Source organism: Aspergillus piperis (genome assembly GCF_003184755.1).
Source record: "Aspergillus piperis CBS 112811 unplaced genomic scaffold BO85scaffold_19, whole genome shotgun sequence".
Taxonomy (NCBI): domain Eukaryota; kingdom Fungi; phylum Ascomycota; class Eurotiomycetes; order Eurotiales; family Aspergillaceae; genus Aspergillus; species Aspergillus piperis.
Window position 1 is genome coordinate 646111 of NW_020291609.1, and position 16513 is coordinate 662623.

At 49.9% G+C, this 16513-nt stretch overlaps 6 protein-coding genes across 6 annotated transcripts; 3 read left to right on the forward strand and 3 right to left on the reverse strand.

Annotated features, from left to right (window-relative positions):
• Positions 1-352: 352 nt before the first annotated feature.
• On the reverse strand, positions 353-4530 carry BO85DRAFT_471259 (LPS glycosyltransferase). The gene is made up of 6 exons (XM_025662462.1): positions 4079-4530; positions 3357-3911; positions 1544-1837; positions 1338-1481; positions 1225-1286; positions 353-1158 (listed from the first exon to the last, which is right to left on the reverse strand). The coding sequence occupies exons 1-6, from the start codon at positions 4193-4195 to the stop codon at positions 414-416; spliced, it is 1917 nt and encodes a 638-aa protein (XP_025512472.1). The 5' UTR covers positions 4196-4530; the 3' UTR covers positions 353-413.
• Positions 4079-4861, forward strand: BO85DRAFT_427658 (uncharacterized protein; the record flags this gene model as incomplete). Its single annotated transcript, XM_025658167.1, has 2 exons — positions 4079-4537; positions 4655-4861. Exons 1-2 carry the CDS (start codon positions 4349-4351, stop codon positions 4859-4861), a joined length of 396 nt encoding a protein of 131 aa, XP_025512473.1. The 5' UTR covers positions 4079-4348.
• BO85DRAFT_105208 (uncharacterized protein) lies at positions 4848-5656 on the forward strand. Its single transcript, XM_025653816.1, has one exon. It carries the CDS (start codon positions 5185-5187, stop codon positions 5602-5604), a length of 420 nt encoding a protein of 139 aa, XP_025512474.1. The 5' UTR covers positions 4848-5184; the 3' UTR covers positions 5605-5656.
• BO85DRAFT_427660 (ssDNA endodeoxyribonuclease RAD2) lies at positions 5609-9238 on the reverse strand. Its single transcript, XM_025658168.1, has one exon. It carries the CDS (start codon positions 9124-9126, stop codon positions 5710-5712), a length of 3417 nt encoding a protein of 1138 aa, XP_025512475.1. The 5' UTR covers positions 9127-9238; the 3' UTR covers positions 5609-5709.
• A 720-nt stretch (positions 9239-9958) lies between these two features.
• BO85DRAFT_105220 (uncharacterized protein) lies at positions 9959-11869 on the reverse strand. The gene is made up of 2 exons (XM_025653817.1): positions 11581-11869; positions 9959-11527 (listed from the first exon to the last, which is right to left on the reverse strand). The coding sequence occupies exons 1-2, from the start codon at positions 11773-11775 to the stop codon at positions 10121-10123; spliced, it is 1602 nt and encodes a 533-aa protein (XP_025512476.1). The 5' UTR covers positions 11776-11869; the 3' UTR covers positions 9959-10120.
• A 791-nt stretch (positions 11870-12660) lies between these two features.
• On the forward strand, positions 12661-16425 carry arg2 (acetyl-CoA:L-glutamate N-acetyltransferase; the record flags this gene model as incomplete). The annotated part of the gene is made up of 2 exons (XM_025661834.1): positions 12661-13883; positions 14160-16425. The coding sequence occupies 2 exons, from the start codon at positions 12661-12663 to the stop codon at positions 16423-16425; spliced, it is 3489 nt and encodes a 1162-aa protein (XP_025512477.1).
• Between the last annotated feature and the right edge of the window lie 88 nt (positions 16426-16513).

Genomic DNA, 16513 nt, shown 5'->3' on the forward strand with positions numbered 1-16513 from the left:
TCGTACTCGTGATGTGCGCCAGGGGGGCGGGGAACCTGGATCGAAGCCGGAAACGGAAGTAAGATAGGGATGGTTGCGGGCACTGGAATGTGGGTTTGTACTGCTCCTGTAAACCTTGGGAGAGGGGTGGCGGTTCCTGTTTCCGTCAGGGACCAGACTTTGTATGCTTAGACTCTGAATTTCGCGGGAATTGAGCTTGGGGTTCTCCGTTCATTTGTAGGGTCGTTGTGGTTGGAAGAGAGATCGATGTGTTGTACGGGCCAGGTTCCATGGACTGCGCAGCAAGAGCGACCTGGGCCAGGCTCTTCTTATCTATTGGAGGCACAAAAGCCATAGCTAAGGGTTAAACAAGGGACAATACATTCTTGGATATAATTACTATAAGTCACGCTAGCAAATATGTACCAACAAGCTCAAGAAACTAGATAACCCCTCGGGTACTCGAACTCCTTCCAATCCAACACGCGCCGCGACCAAGGAAAACCCTCATCATACTGGGCATGAACAGTATCCCTACCAGCCACCAGTCGATGAATATTCAGTCGAGTGCTGTACATGAGGTTCCAGGCCTGTGCCTCGTGCCACGCGTCGCTGCCTTCACGGATGTCCGAATCCTTCGACGCAAGACCGGCCGCTTTATACGTGCCGATGATGTTGGGGAACGGCGCATAACACTCGATCTGCGAACGGCCATCCTTACCACCACACATATCAGCCATAGAGTTATCCACTGCAGCCACGAGCCGATCGACTGCTAAGGCGGCTAGAATCCTCTCTGCGCCTCGCTTGGTCACCGCGTACCCATAGGTGCAGCAGCCCATATCAGCCCGATAAATGAAACGAGTCGACGTCTCAGGATAAATCTCCTTCCATGAGTCGAGGGGGCCGCCCCACGTACCACGGTGATCGACACTGGGGACAGTTGGGTCATTTGGGATGGCATAGAATTGCGTCTCGTTGGGAGCGGCAGATGAAGCGCATCCGCCCACCCAGAGGATGTCCCAGTTGGTGCCGTATGGAGCGCTCTTGGTCGTATTAGCATTTCTGGTTAACGCGCGCACGCCTCGAGCGAATTCGCGGAGTTGCTGCCTAATGCTCACGTCCCAGTCTGCGTCGTCTTCAAGGATAAGCGCTGTTGAGTAGGAATTTTGGACCATACTATATCATGATAATGTCAGCTTAGATCAGGATAGGGTTTTCGCATCGACGAAGGAGCATACTGACTTGCTCAAAGCGTTCATATGAGCGCGCCAGCATCCTATCTCGGATGGTGCTAATAGATTATCCTAAAAGAGATGTTAGCTATGGCCAGAGGTCTCGGACATAAAGCAGCGTACGTTGAGCAGAGCCTTCTCACTCATATCCTCTGGATGTACCCCGTCTACCCATTCGACCCGAAACCCGGCTATCGACGCAGCGAGGTTGAGGAAATCGCGCTTATCTGTTCGTTCTTTCAGCCCAATGGCGTAAATGTGTTCAAACTGTCGAAAACCGTTAGTAAATACGTAACGGACATCATCAGGAAATGTAAAACGGAACAAACCCCAAGCGTCTCATTCTGAATATGCTCCAGCGCCCGATCCTCTAACGTGGACCGCGCGATCTTCACCCAGTCCTGTTTCCAATACTTTTCCCCCGTACCACTGAATAAAAGAGTGAGAATAATATAACTGGCGAATGCAGCGACAATGTATTTCGTAAATCTGGATTTCCCCCGAATCATGCTGAGAACTGGCGCCAGTTGAAGATGATCTATAAAGTGAGAGGAGACATTGAACAAGGTGAAATATCTTGCATATCGCAAACTGCACACTTCTTGCGCCTTCTCGTGAAGTTTCTTGGTAATCATGGGTCACTATTTTAGGATTATATGGGTAAACCTTAAGAAAGAAAAGCTGGACGTTTTGGGTTGTATCCACATTCTTTGTTCAGGAACGGCAGGTTGGTACGTAGAAGCAATCTTTCCCGAAAACGGGAATCGACACTCCGGCATGGATACGATGTAGTGGAGATTCAAGGTAGCCCCGCAGCAACAAAAGACTTTCTTTTAAGTTTATGGATGAGGAACTGGTCGCCCAGGGATGGATCAGAGATGGCCCTAATATTGGCCTTGGGAGTGGTCTCAAGCCATAGGACCATTACACCACCATACAGGAAACAATATAGAATATTCTCTGTCAGTAACACTATCATGTCTCGGCCAGTAATTCCATGCATTGATCCACTCTTCTAGTCGGTGTAAATAGAACTGCAAGCTAGCTTCGTGGTTATACGAATTAATACTTATATTTATCGGGATTCATAAATTATCAAGGTACATAGTATAAAGAAATGCAACTTAAGTCCCTAGTGTATTATTCACAGCCATAAGATTACTTATGTTGATTGTTGGTTAGTTATCTTAATGTTTAGTTGATTCTTTGGAACTGAGAGGTAGTCGGAGGTATGCACAAGTTCTACTCCCTACTGCGTTCTCGTATAATCCGGCTCTACTTTGGGGCAGAGTCGGCTTGCATTTACCAGGTTGGTGGTTGGGGTTAGATGAACAAGCATCTGAGAGAGGCCACCCCCGCGATGGAAAGAGGTAAAAAGGAAATAAAGAATGCAAACAGTGCATATAACTTGTACTGTGTTAAGAGGTGGGAAAGGGAAGAAGAAGAAAAAAAAAAAAAAAAAAAAAAAAAGAAAGCCCCTGGTGGGGATCACCACCAGCCTTAAGATCTCAATCTAGCTGCGGAGATAGTAACGTGTTTGCTGTAAAGAGGTCCTCGGGAGTACTTGCAAGTCTTACGCGCTACCGATTGCGCCACAAGGGCCACTTGTGTTGAAATGGCTTTACGAAGTTTGTCTTATTACCGCAGGGGGTTATGACCCGCGGATATCGCATTTTCTTGCAAATTTAACAACACCGCCAAGAATTTCCTATTGCGATTATACGAACATCGTATTGCGGGTGGTGTTTATGCTTATTAGAGAGCATCCTAGAATTGCGCGATCTGAATTGAAGTTGACCTGGTTCGGAAGCCACACTTGACAGATAAGATAAACTATAACTGATCATATTAAGAACCATTTCTATCGAGTGATTTCCCATGATGTATCTTACTCCTAAGTACCAACTTGGCTCAGGGTAAGTATACTTCTTCGGAGCCAGTCATCCAAGCAGATGGAAGGTGACTGTAGAAATGGTAGTAGTAGACATGGATGTTGCATGCTATTTGGACAATAAGGCATACATCTACGATCCCATCTACGCCTTTATCTTTGGCTGACGGATCATACAATACAGCTGTGCTCATTAGCTCACCCACACGGCGACATAAGAAACCCAACAAAAGCTGAAAAGTCTCACATACCTTGCATTTATCCTTGCCATCCACACACTCAATCTCACTGACCATCTCGAACCCCAATTTCTCATAGATCATCAGGTTCGGGAACCCCTTGGAACTTTCCAAGTAGCAAGGCATGCCCTCTCGGTCAGCTTGTTGACTAACTACCTCGACCAATTTCCGACCCAGCCCCATTCCTCGCATCGAGGAGTCGACCGCGATCACATTACAGAAGTAGTAGCCGCGGGGATCAGTCCAAACTCGGTCGTGAGTCTCCTGTTGTCGGGCTTTCCAGAGCCAGTACCGACGGACATTAAGGCCACCTCGGCCACCGAATCGGATGTTATTGTACAGCTGGCGGAAGGAGAGGATCCAGTCTTGCGCCCAGACGGACCAGGGGACAGGCTCGGACGGGGGTTGCGGGCTGTACCACCAGCAGACGCCGACGACGGAGGAATCGGTGGGAATCTTGTCTCTGGGGGTGTTGGTGGTGTATTTGGCCACGAAAATAGGCTCGTTGCAGGAAAGGCCGTAGAGGAAGTGTGCAGCAAGAGAGGCAGCGTTGCGGTGAATGTTGAACTGTTCATAATTGTGTTTAGTTTTATTTATATGGTAGAGCTGGAACTGACAGTGCAGAGTAGGGAGCGGGATTCTACATGTACAACTCTAGCTCAATCTGTACATCGTTCGAGGTACCTGGTATCTCTAACCGAGAATGGAAGGTCCTCGAACGGAGGGCTACTTACCCCGGATTTATTGTTGAATACCCAGTGAAAGTACGGGTCGTCGGCGAACGCTTTCTGTATGCATGCTACGGCCGAGGGGATGTCCTCTTTTGTGAGGGGAAGGATCTCGATGGCCATATTGGGTTTGTTTGTTTGCTTTGTTCTCGTAATTGGATTGGGCTTGGATTGGGGAAGATATTGAGTTTAAAATGTATGATTCGAAAAACGTATTTGATAAGTGCATTCAATTCCTACTGGCTCTGCGAATAGGTTGCGAAAGGGCAATAGTATATGCGTGAGAATGACGACGGAGGGGATAAAGAGAGAGCGCCATCTATTGATGGGAGCCGAGATAGACGGACAGGTCGAGAAGGGAAAGCGCGGGTGAGTCGCGAGGACACCAACCAGATGAGGTCTTTGATGGAACTGGCAGTTAAGATTGATGATGATGATGAAGAAGATGAAGGTGAGAGACGGACTGTGAGAGGGTATATTTATCTGGGTTTCCTCTCTTTCATGCTGCCACCCTCCCTTCGTTCCCAAATAGGCAAGTCCTACACCGACCCCGTGACAGCCCACGCTAACTTGGTTTGGTAGTTCGATGCGGCGCCGCCCGGCTCTGTTCTCCCCCTTCCCCACCAATCATATCCCCAAGATCGTCCACCATTGACGATCGCCAAGCCACTAGACGCGATTCGGCAGGTTTTGCCGGAGGATCAGCTGGTCGGCAGGGCTTATCGTATCATGGGGATAGCTTCACGCACGGGGAAGCTGCCATCTACCGACCCTACGATAGCCGAGTGATGAGACGAGTGGCATATGAGATATAGCCGAGCTTGAATAAACCTTATAACGGGTTACGGAAGGGTACCTTAGAAGACAAGACTATCAGATCCGACCCACCTTACCGTGGCTGGGATATAGGTTCTATCGATTGTGCAATAGCCCCATTTGTGTAGCATAGAGCAGTGCTCGTTACACCGTGACAGATAACGTGTGTAATTGGCTTCCTAAAAGATCGATCACTTGAACTAGTCTTATATACAAGCCGAATATGGTTGATTTTGACCTATAGTCCCAGCTTGCGCTGGTGAAGGTATCTTTCTTTTCTTTTTTCTCGCATTTTCATGACAAGCAGAACATTCAGGGTTGGGTACGGAGTAACAAGCTTTTTCTTCTTGCTGACACTCGACACCTACCCAAGGGGAAGGCCAGCCGGCCCACTTCTACTAACGGGGACTATCCCCACTATCTACATGGCAATAATAGTGGTACTTCGGTTACTGCAATGCGTGCCTTTCTCTACGAGGCAAAGTCTTTCTCTTGACCTAGCTAGCGACTCTGACAGTTCCGGTCATCCATGGCAACGAATAGATCGTGTCGGTCAGGCCAAGTTGCCCCACCATCCAGGGGTCTTGCAGGTGGATATCTCGCTACTCGGAGTAGACGAGTTCACTTGTTCTCGCATATTGAATGCTAGAAAGACTCGAAGCAACTACAGAATACACCGATACTACTCAAAGACTCCTAAGGCCTTAGATTACTAGGTACCCGCCGTACTATCATCGATATATTTTTCAGTAGTAGCAACAGCAGTAGCAACAGCGTGTAGCCACTTGTCAAGCATCATTATAGTCCTGACATCACTGCGATCAACTATCTACTTGGCGGCGGGTCCGACGCTTTTTGTTGGTGGCAGTCCTCTCCGCCATATCATCCTGCCCATCCGGTGCATTTCGTGCTCCACGACGCCCTCTTTTGGGGCGCGTCTCCTTTCCTGTCGCCAGATTTGATGGTACTGGGCTCTCCAATGACCCATCTGCAGCTGGATCATGCAAGTGACTATCTATGCCAATTGAATCAGCCTGTTCCACAGATACAGCTTGCTGCCGGAGTCGACTAAATGCTTTCTCCATCCTTGTCTGTCCACCACTGCGGACACGCGGTGCAAAAGCACCCGCTCCTTGCGGACCGCTGAAGAAACTAGTAATATTCGATTGTGTGCCCTCCTGCTCTCTGCGGTTCATATCGCGAATTACGGGTACCAGCACCTCATCAGTGCGTTCTTGACTCCAGCCAATTGTTGACATAAGGAAGTCCCTTAGACCATGCAAGTCGGGCACTCCCCACTGAAAGGGAGACGGGTCCGAATCCACCTCTGGTTCCAGATACGCGGCATCGACTCGGGGATCGGGGAAAGATGGTGGTAGGAAGATTTTTGTAGCATGCTTTTTGAACTTCTTGTAGAATGCTGCATGGCTATCGTTGCCCATATTGAGTCCTGTCTGCACCTGCGTCCACCAATCACGGAATTCTTCCAGTGTCCCAAATTCAGTGAGGATCTCTAAAGCAGTTACAGGTCCGATGCCGGGAATTCCTTCTGTGTAGTCGCTCCCTAATAAATGGGCGAGCCTGATGAGTTTGGTGCGGAACAGAGAGTACTCTTTCTCTAGGTCAGTTGTGAGGTAGCATTCCACAAATTTGCTTTGATTGAACATGTTTTTGTAGACGCGTGTGCCTCCAAATAAAAATACATCACTATCATCGGTGATGATACCATCAACAAGGCCAAGTGACACCAGTTCTGCACACTGGGCTTCAGCTTCCATAGGGGCCGTGACGTATGGAAGACCGAATAGCCTCAGCAACTGCTGGCATTCAGTAATCATGACTTGTGACACTTCGTCTGCATCTCGGCGGTCCTTCTTTTGCTGCGACCGCAACTGTCTTAGCTCTTGTTCGTAGTCAAATGGAAGTTCGGTGTGAGAAGTAGAGTTTAGTGTCGCTGCAAAGCGTACATGCTCTTCCCCTTCAGCCGCAAGCTGTTCGAGTAATTGCTCGTCTTCAGGATCTGAAAAATTGTCGTCATCATAATATTCTTCCACTTGGTCTGATTGATCTAGGGTAGTTGGCTCCGTGGGTATGTTGTCTTGCTGTATGACAACATCCTCGAACTCAGGCGATGGCGACATTTCGGGGTGCCTCAAATCTGTTTCATCATCAATGGAGATGTGTTTCTCCGTCATAGATGGATTGGACGCATCCACTGCAATGATATCTCCCGTATGTGCTTCCAAAGCTTCGGCATCCTTTGTTTCAGTCGCTTGTGCTTCGACAGGAGTTACTTGTGGTCCAACCTCGAGTTTGATTTGAGATTCTTGACCACCACCGTTCAATTGAGGAGTCGGCTCCAAGTCAATGAATGGTTTTGAGCCTTTTGGAGCCCCTGAATCATGGTCCCCCATCGTTTCTTCATCGCCAACGATGAACACGTGATCTGGTACATCCTGCTCACTAGGCGGCTTCATCACAGGACGATGTTGAACCTCATCACTGACGAACTCAGCATCCTTGACACTTTGCGATGGCCCTGAGAACCACGGCGGCAGTATCTGGATATCCTTCGTCTTACTTGATCCATTGTCGGATTTTGTTGCACCAGCTTCTTGTTCAGCTGATTTATCACGGTTGATTAACTTTCCAGCTTTGAACGGTTTAAGTGATTCAAAGGGTAGCGGGCCATCGAAGGGGTTACCTGCCACTTTGGGCGGTGCTTTCTTTACTCTCTTAGATTGTGCTAAGGCGGCGACAAAGTCCATTCCTTCGTCATCACTATGATCCGTAAGGTCTGCGGGGGCCTCGTGGATGGTTGGAGGCATAAAGTTCTGGTTAAGCTGGATTTCAGGTAGATCATCATCGTTGGTATCGGCATCGGCACCAACACCAGATTGGAGAGACATCGCGATCGCTCGTTGAAGCGTTTCGTCATCATCATCTCCAGTGGAATCGAACAATGTATCTGTGGTATGGTGGTTATGCTTCGCTAGTTCGTTCTGACCACCTTCCACGAAAAGGGAGTCATCGTTGACTTCCTGCAGTTCGGGGCCTCCTGTATCCAAGCTATCACGCATCTGGTTCCTGCTAAATTTGTCGAAAACCCCTTTCTGAAGGGAAGGCAGCTTAGGAAGTCGGTTCAATCCTTCGATAGGCACATCTTCAAAGCCACCATCATCGTCATCCGAATTATCCTCTTTGTCAGGGAATATCAGCTGCTGACCATACTGATCAACATCGATAGGTTTGTCCTCCTGGCCTTCTTTGTTTCCCACAACTCCCAAAACCCAGCCCCCTTCAATGGTATCATCCTTCACCAAGACATACTCCTTCCCGCGTTCTCCGGCAATACGATGTCCTGATTTGTACAGAGCATCTTCACCATTCATGCCGTTGATATTCATCAGTCGTTGGGTTAAGTCATTGCGCTCCTTTACACGCTCGATTTGAAACTTCGAGAATGCCATTCTATTAGGAAACATGCTGTCTAGTTGCTCCTTTGAGTACCCCATCCGGAGACGGCTTCGGAGTCTGGCCGCATTGAGGATATTGTACCGGTCCGTCGCCGGGAGACTGACGAAGAATGGGCTATCAAAGTCAATTTTCGAGAAATCATACAAATTGATATCTTCTCCTTGATGAAACTGCCTCGCATATTCCTCCAATTCTTCCTGTGACATGATGCGAGGGTCATTGGGGGCCCCTATCTCTTCGAGGCTGGTTTGTAAATCCGGCAGATGATAGGCGTCTTTCTTCTTGAATGACCGCGTCTGCTTCTTTTCCTGTTCGGTTATGAAAGCATCACCAACATAAACAGGGTTGTCCGGCACCTCCTCTTCATTTTCCGCTCTCCCCCTCCGGCGGATAGCCGCCTCTTCCTCAGCAGACCTTTGCAGCTGCACAGCCAGCAGCTTTCCAGCGGTCCGCACGGCATCTTCTCGCCGACCTTCGCGCCGTTTCTTCCGGTTTGCTATAGTCTGGCGCTTGAGGACCGGAGCGCCACCATCAAACACGAAGACCGGCTGGATTCCGAAGTAGAGTAGTTTGCATATGCGGCGAAAGAAGCCCACGATATGAGAGTTCCGGAGGGCATTGCCTTCTTTGTCGCGTACCGCCTTCAAAAACTGGTAAATCCATATCGAGGCATCGACAGCCAGGCGCTTTTTATTGAGAGTTTCCAATTTGATGGGCCGTGCACAAGGATGTACGACCGTCCAGAGCCCATGGACACCCATGCTGCTTCAGCAGTCCCGATATTATGGGCTATGACAGCCGTACCCAAGTACCGAATACTTACACGTCATATACGTTGTATGAGATGAAACCTACTAGGCGATTGTTTTGACGACTTCAGACGACGCGGATCAACTGTAGTCGGGAGGCGTCGATGAGGTCATCGGACACTTTGTGACACGTGACACTGCCTGATATCAAATCACGTGATTTATATTACCGGAGCCGACACGATGGCTTCAGGGGCTGATGGATTTCTCATGAATGTATGTCAAAAGCAAAATTTGCAAGCTAATGGCGGGGGAATATCTAGATCATGCAAAAGTAGCTCTCTCACAACCCTCATCACTGTGGCGACTCTGCTGGACTCAGGAATCCGGCTCTCTTTTCCATGCGCTTCCATTCAGCTGTTCAGTTCTCACCTGGGTGCGCTACTATCCCCTACAGCTTGTCTTTCCAGAATCAATCGATTCTCCTTTCTGGTCCAGAGATTGAAAAATTAGTCCCAGTTATCTTGATGGTGACCTTCAGTTCCACGTTCGATTTCAAAATTTGTAGGATAGAATCCGTGAACCCTCCGTCTACCAGGCAGCCTTTAGAAATCAGTCACAATCCCTCCCGGACATCGATGATGCAGGTTACCGCAGCCCAGCGTACAGCGATGGTGAGGTAATTGATTTCATGAAGTGCTTTGGCGCACTGTAAAAGCAAACCAGTAGATCCCCGGTGTATGTCTTGTTCTATCGGGCGTGTGTTCTTGACTTCTCCTATGGAAGAACATAACTCTTATGGTGGATCAGAATCGAGACTCTATGTATGGGTGGAGATGGTCATGTTTGCGATCTAATTAGGATATGTAAATTATAAGTCCGTAGACACAGTCAGGTTCGAAAGATGAGACCGTAGAATTTAAAGAGACCATGGACATGGAGATCGGGTACTGTGCCTGTGCTTGATGAATTTTCCATGATACATGTAATATTGCACACAAACCAATCATTCCACCACCAACGCCACGTGGCACCCGGGAATATCAAACTTAGCACTTGATTTGACGGAATTAGAGGCCTCTGGTCCGACCACAGGCTGCGAATAAGTGATCGCTTTCTCCGATAGCGCACCAAAGAACTGAGGTACAACACCCAGGTCCTTCTCCGAGCCATCGGAAGAGCTGGGAATGGCCTCGGAATCAGCAACGATGCCGAAATCAAACCGGATGCTCCCCTCTTGACAAGAAGGATTCGGGGCATGGTCTGTTTCCACAGAAACAAAAAATTGAATATAGTCACCCGGTCCTGCAGCTTGAGACAAACTTGACATACTTTCATCCAGTTGTGGCATCTCAAAGAACGCAGGCGGCGGGGTAGATATATCTGAGAGCGTTTGAGTCTCCTGGTCTGCGAAGATATCGTCTAGGCCCAGGAGCCCCTGATTATTGTCTGTTTCAATAAAAGTAGTTTCAGGGTCTAAAGATAGAAGGCCTTGTTTCTTTCCCCATCCACCGCCACCACTCATAACCCGATGGAGTTTGCCTCCTGCGCGGATTGCTTTTACGAGGCTCTCCTGCATATTAGCGTTGTTTTCCAATTGAAAGCCCCTTTCGGAATTCTCAATCAGGGCCCAAACAGAAACCCTTCGGTCAACAATGCCGTGTTCCTCAATGTAGCGTGGCAGTTCCTTTTCCAGTTCAGATGAAGCTGGCATTGGTTCCGTTGATTGACTATCCAGATGTTTTGCCAACTGACGAAGGATATTTCCCATGCTTGAGATAACTCTCCTTCGTTGGCCAACAGGATAGAGCGGTAGATTAAATGAATTTTGGACGGAAGCAACCGCTGAGGTCACCGTGCAATTCGAGAGATTCACTGATTGCTCTAAGGTATATTGCTGAGAAGGCGTATAAGTCCAGCGCGTGCCAAAAAGAGTGCTATCATTCCCGTTGATGAATATTGTATTGGCAAGACGCAGTCCGAGTTCATGAGTCGGCCTCTGCAAAGCCTCGGAGTATGTGTCGTTTTGAAGTGTAAAGACCAGACTGGACTCTGCAGCTTCCATACTCCGAACACGACGAGGCACAGCAATGGTTCCCTGTATATTTTCTGCCTTTACCAGCAAGAACGAAACTCCATCAGAGTCAGATGAAGTTTTGCTGTCGACAAGCCCTTCGAGCCTGGCGCGGAGGTCGGGTAGCTTATCGACCACGGCAACAATGGCATGGAGAGGTCCAGACGATTCGCGGTTGGGTGTAGATGGATATAAAGAGTTGATCAATTGTTCCAGAAAGCGGTTCGATGACACATCAATCCAGTGGGCGAATGCAGAAGTGACTAGGAGGACAGGTACGTAGTTTAACGAGAGAAAGTCTGGAATGGGGGATACGCTCGAAAGGACGTCATCTGGTGTCTCTTGGAACCCTTAGTCAATGGGAACTGTCATAGGCAGATAGCAATTCTCACAATTTGGCCCGGCGTTCTTGTTAGCCAGGTATATGCCAACGGAAGATCTTTAGCCTCAGTGCTCCTCGATGACGCAGCTGCGTTTTGGGAGATCAGTCGGACCAGGGATGTCGCTTTTTGTTTCGGTTTAGCATGTCCGACAGTAGCCAGCCGTACTGACAGAAAGCGCGGGACGCGCCCGAGTATTAAAGACATGGAAGCAGCATGGATATCGACACGGGACGGTCGATCGATACAAATAATAGCTGATTCGAGGTGATCATAAGGATTTGGGGAAATGCGGAGATAGCGGGAGATTTTCTGGCCTCCACCGCCCTGCTTATCATATCGGCATGTGAGTGGCAGGATTCACGTGATGATATGGTGCTTCTCCACTTGCTTTCCTAAGCAATCTTCTGCCTTTCTTCGGCGTGTTGCGAGGTAAAAGGGGCAAATGTTAAGAAAAGTCGCGGTTGCTTTGTAGACAGTATGTTCGTGTTGTACGCGCAGTGAGGGTTCATGCGGGCCCCCTTATACTTGGTAGATACATATGCGTACTTTGGGCTGGATTTAGTTCTGATGCATCTTGTATAGATCCAACGCGCGGCTTTCATATTATGCATCCCGTTGTTTGGGGCCTTATGCAGAGCTGGACGGAAGATCAGCGATGGGGAGCCCCAATCTGGTCTTCATCATGTCCGCGCAAATATTAAAAGTGCTAGTTGGTTAGTTAATAATGATAATGATTAATAACACTACTCCGCAGATAGGCCCAACAAGGGACGGGAGGCAAACCAGGCCGATAAGCAGCCTCACGTGATGCCAGGGACTTGGACCCGCCCCCTCACAGAAGTCCTGATCGATGATACTCTGGCAGTCAAAGAGACTTTGAATGCTTTTTACTCGATGGCCGCTAATGCCCGCCGTACTACACGGCATCTTGACCCAGCTTCTTCAAGGAGCAGAGGATTCTCTTACTCTCCTCCTGACTCAGCAATCTAACGCTTGGTTCAGAACGGGTAATCCACCCTGACTACTTTCATGATGCCAAAACTGTGGTCCTGCGCCAGCTCGGCGAAGATGAGTATTCCAAGCCGAGTTATGCCGGCTTCTCACGTCGCCAGATTAGCCATCTGGAACCCCCGTAATCACAGCACCAATGCCATAGCGACAGCTACCCGATCCGAAGATGGGCCATCCTCACCGGCCCCCTCTACCGACTCCGTGCCGCCACGATGGGCTGCTCTAAAATCAGCGAAGCCCTTCTCGGAATTTCTGACAGATACCTTCAACCGCCAGCACGACTACCTCCGCATCAGTGTGACCGAGCGATGCAATCTCCGCTGTCTCTACTGCATGCCTGAGGAAGGCGTACCATTATCTCCACCGGCTCGTCTCCTTACCTCTCCCGAAATCATATACCTCTCGTCGCTCTTCGTCTCGCAGGGTGTGACCAAGATACGTTTGACAGGCGGTGAGCCTACCGTTCGCAAGGATATTATCCCCCTCATGCAGTCGATCGGGGAACTGCGTCGCAATGGCCTTCGTGAGCTTTGTCTGACAACGAATGGCATCTCGCTACACCGGAAGCTGGACGCCATGGTTGATGCCGGCTTGACTGGAATCAACCTTAGCCTTGATACGTTGGATCCCTTTCAATTCCAGATTATGACGCGACGAAAGGGTTTCGATGCGGTGATGCGGAGTATAGACCGGGTGGTGGAATTAAACAAAGCCGGGGCTGGGATCAAGCTAAAGATCAACTGCGTGGTGATGCGGGGGATCAATGATCGGGAAATCATCCCTTTCATCGAGTTAGGGCGGAATGACCCCATTGAGATACGCTTCATCGAGTACATGCCCTTTGATGGCAATAAATGGAGCCAGGGTAAGATGGTCTCTTACCAAGAAATGCTGGCAACCATCCAGGAGAAGTACCCCACTCTCCAGAAGGTGCCAGATCACAAGAACAACACAAGCAAAACTTATCAGGTTCCTGGCTTCAAAGGCCAGATTGGCTTCATCACCAGCATGACGCATAACTTCTGTGGTACCTGCAACCGGTTACGCATTACATGTGACGGGAACCTGAAGGTCTGTTTGTTCGGTAACGCCGAAGTGTCCTTGCGAGATATACTTCGGAAGGGAAACAACGGGGAACCCATTAGTGAAGCCAGGATGGAGGAGCTGGAATCTGATGATCTTGTCCGGAGAGAGGAGCTGCTGGATCTCATTGGAGTAGCGGTTAAGAGGAAGAAGGCAAAACATGCTGGCATGGGTGAGCTCAAAGATATGAAAAACAGGCCGATGATACTTATTGGTGGGTAAGCATGGATCTGTCAAATATTTTGGTATGAATTGTCTTTCTTTTGGGATGGCCACTCCTTGGGCTGGTGACACGACTTATATGAATCATGAAGAGTGCATAATTTTCTTACTACTGGCAGACCGCGCTGATAGACATCAATTAGAAAGTAATCCATTCTCCACTATGAATGCTACTAAACTATATAGCCATCCCCCAATTCACGTGACTGTGGCTGCCTATGACATGTTGCGGCCCCATCGGAGCTCCTAGTGTCTGTCACGTGGGCGCCTAGCGACTTTTCAGCCCAGTCGATCGATGGCCACCTCTCCAGCTACAGACCGACGCATCCTCAAAGTGTCATCTCCGGGTCCGAAACTATGAGCTCCAGGACCTTGGTCGGGCTGCGATCGACTACATCGACACACCTGCAACGCAGTGGTGTTGCTGCCGCTACCGCCGTCAGCAGTAGTAGTACTAGTAGTAGTGGCAGTGCCCCGCGTCGATGTCTTTCCTCGGCTTCCGGTCGGCAAGTGCAGCAGAGTGCCGAGTTCTCCTCCAGCAGCAAAACTTGGGATCGTTTAGGTCGCCGCGCCAAGGAGAAGCTCCTAGACCGCGAATTCTTTCTCAGCTTGTTGAACTCCGCCTCAACCAAGCGTGAGGCCAAATCTTATTTGGCCCGTCTTAAAGCTCAACACCAAGGAACTACTCCCCTGAAGCCGGCCGCCAAGCAATCCGGAGTATCGGAAGCGACAGCACCAGTGTCGTCGGGTGCCAGTTCAACCTCATTCTATGGCGCCTCCCGATCGGTCTATGACAGCCCCGTCTTCAGACATGACTCAACTCCAACACCTCCCCTTCAAGATGTGTCCGAGCGCCTGCACCTGGCCCTGGTCAAGATAACCACTCCGCAGCTTCTCGATGACTCGACCGTCAACGGCGTGGCCAAAACCCTCTCGCAGCTGAATCGTCTGGGAATGGCTTGTTGTGTGGTAGTCGACCCGGGCACAGCAGGCGATCCTAACAAACTGCGGAGGATTGCGGCCGAGCAGGCAGATCGCATCTCAACAGCTGTGGATGCCCAGCCGGACTCGAAATCAGCTCACATCGACTCTGTCCTATCCGTTTCTGCGCTAAACCCTGAGGCGCCCAAAGTCCTATCCCGGAAGGTACTGCTCGGGCCGTTGCGCGATGGTCACGTCGTGGTCTTGGCCCCCATTGCTTACACAGAAGACGTTCCTCGAGCAGTGACAGTCTCGGCCAGCGATGCCATCCTGGCCCTCACCAAAGAGCTGGCCGGACTGGCAACAAATCCTGACCCTGATGAAGACCCAATACTGACGGCCCAACGGATCGCGGCCCTGCAGGAGGAAGTGTCTTTGGATCGAGTCATCCTCCTGGACCCCTTGGGCGGGATTCCTGCTTTCAGTGGGCCTCAGACATCCCATGTTTTCATTAATATGGAACAGGAATTCGACGATATTGAGAACGAGTTGCTGCGGGTGTGGCAGTCGGCAGCATCTGCAAAGAATAATCTTCCTGAGGAAGGTTTACCGTCCATTGCTGATAGCAATCCTCTCTCCAAATTCGCCGACACGGAAGTCGTCCCAGTGCCCCCTAGTCAAAAAGCGTACTCGGCAGACCTAACCTTGGATACAAGCATGGTGGAGGGCCACTTGAATAATCTGCGACTAAGCCAAGCCGCACTGGCGATGCTACCCTCGGCATCGTCTAGTATCATCACCTCCCCACTCGAAGTTGCAAATTCAGCACAGAGCCCCGGAGGCGCTAGTCCAGATGTATCAGCTGTTGGAACCCGACGACAGAGGAACCCGCTCATCCATAATCTTCTGACCGACAAGCCTTTGCTCTCGTCTTCTTTGCCCCTAAGCCGACGTGCAGCCCTAAATGGCAGAGGGGACTCGATTGTTACACAGGCCTCCCACACCACGTTTGTCAAGCGAGGCATGCCGCTGACCATCATTCCGAATCCATGGCTTTCACCTTGGACGGCCAGAGATCGACCGCGCCTGGGGCTCGATGATCCCTCGATCGACCTGCCCCGACTGGTCCATCTCATCGAGGATTCCTTTAACCGCAAACTTGACGTACAAGACTACCTCAACCGAGTCAACGGTCGCCTGGCCGGACTCATCATTGCAGGGGAGTATGAAGGAGGCGCCATCTTGACCTGGGAGCTTCCTCCCGGCGTAGAGGATGATGGAAGTGAGGCGAGCCAAGCTCGCATGGTTCCCTATCTGGACAAGTTTGCCGTTCTGAAACGTAGTCAAGGTGCCGGTGGTGTGGCCGATATCGTCTTCAATGCAATGGTGCGCTCTTGTTTTCCGAATGGCGTGTGCTGGCGCAGCCGCAAGGACAATCCGGTGAACAAGTGGTACTTTGAGCGCTCTCAGGGGACATGGAAATTATCGGATATGAATTGGACCATGTTCTGGACTACTCCAGGACTGACGGACGATTCTCAAAAGTTTCGGGATTACGAGGCCGTGTGCCGCAGTATCCAGCCGAGCTGGGCTGATGACACCGGTGTTGTGGATTGATTGATTACCTGAACATATTCGTAACACATGTATATACCCATTATCCGCTTGTTCGTTCGAAGTGAGGACCTAGGTGCTTCGTATCTTC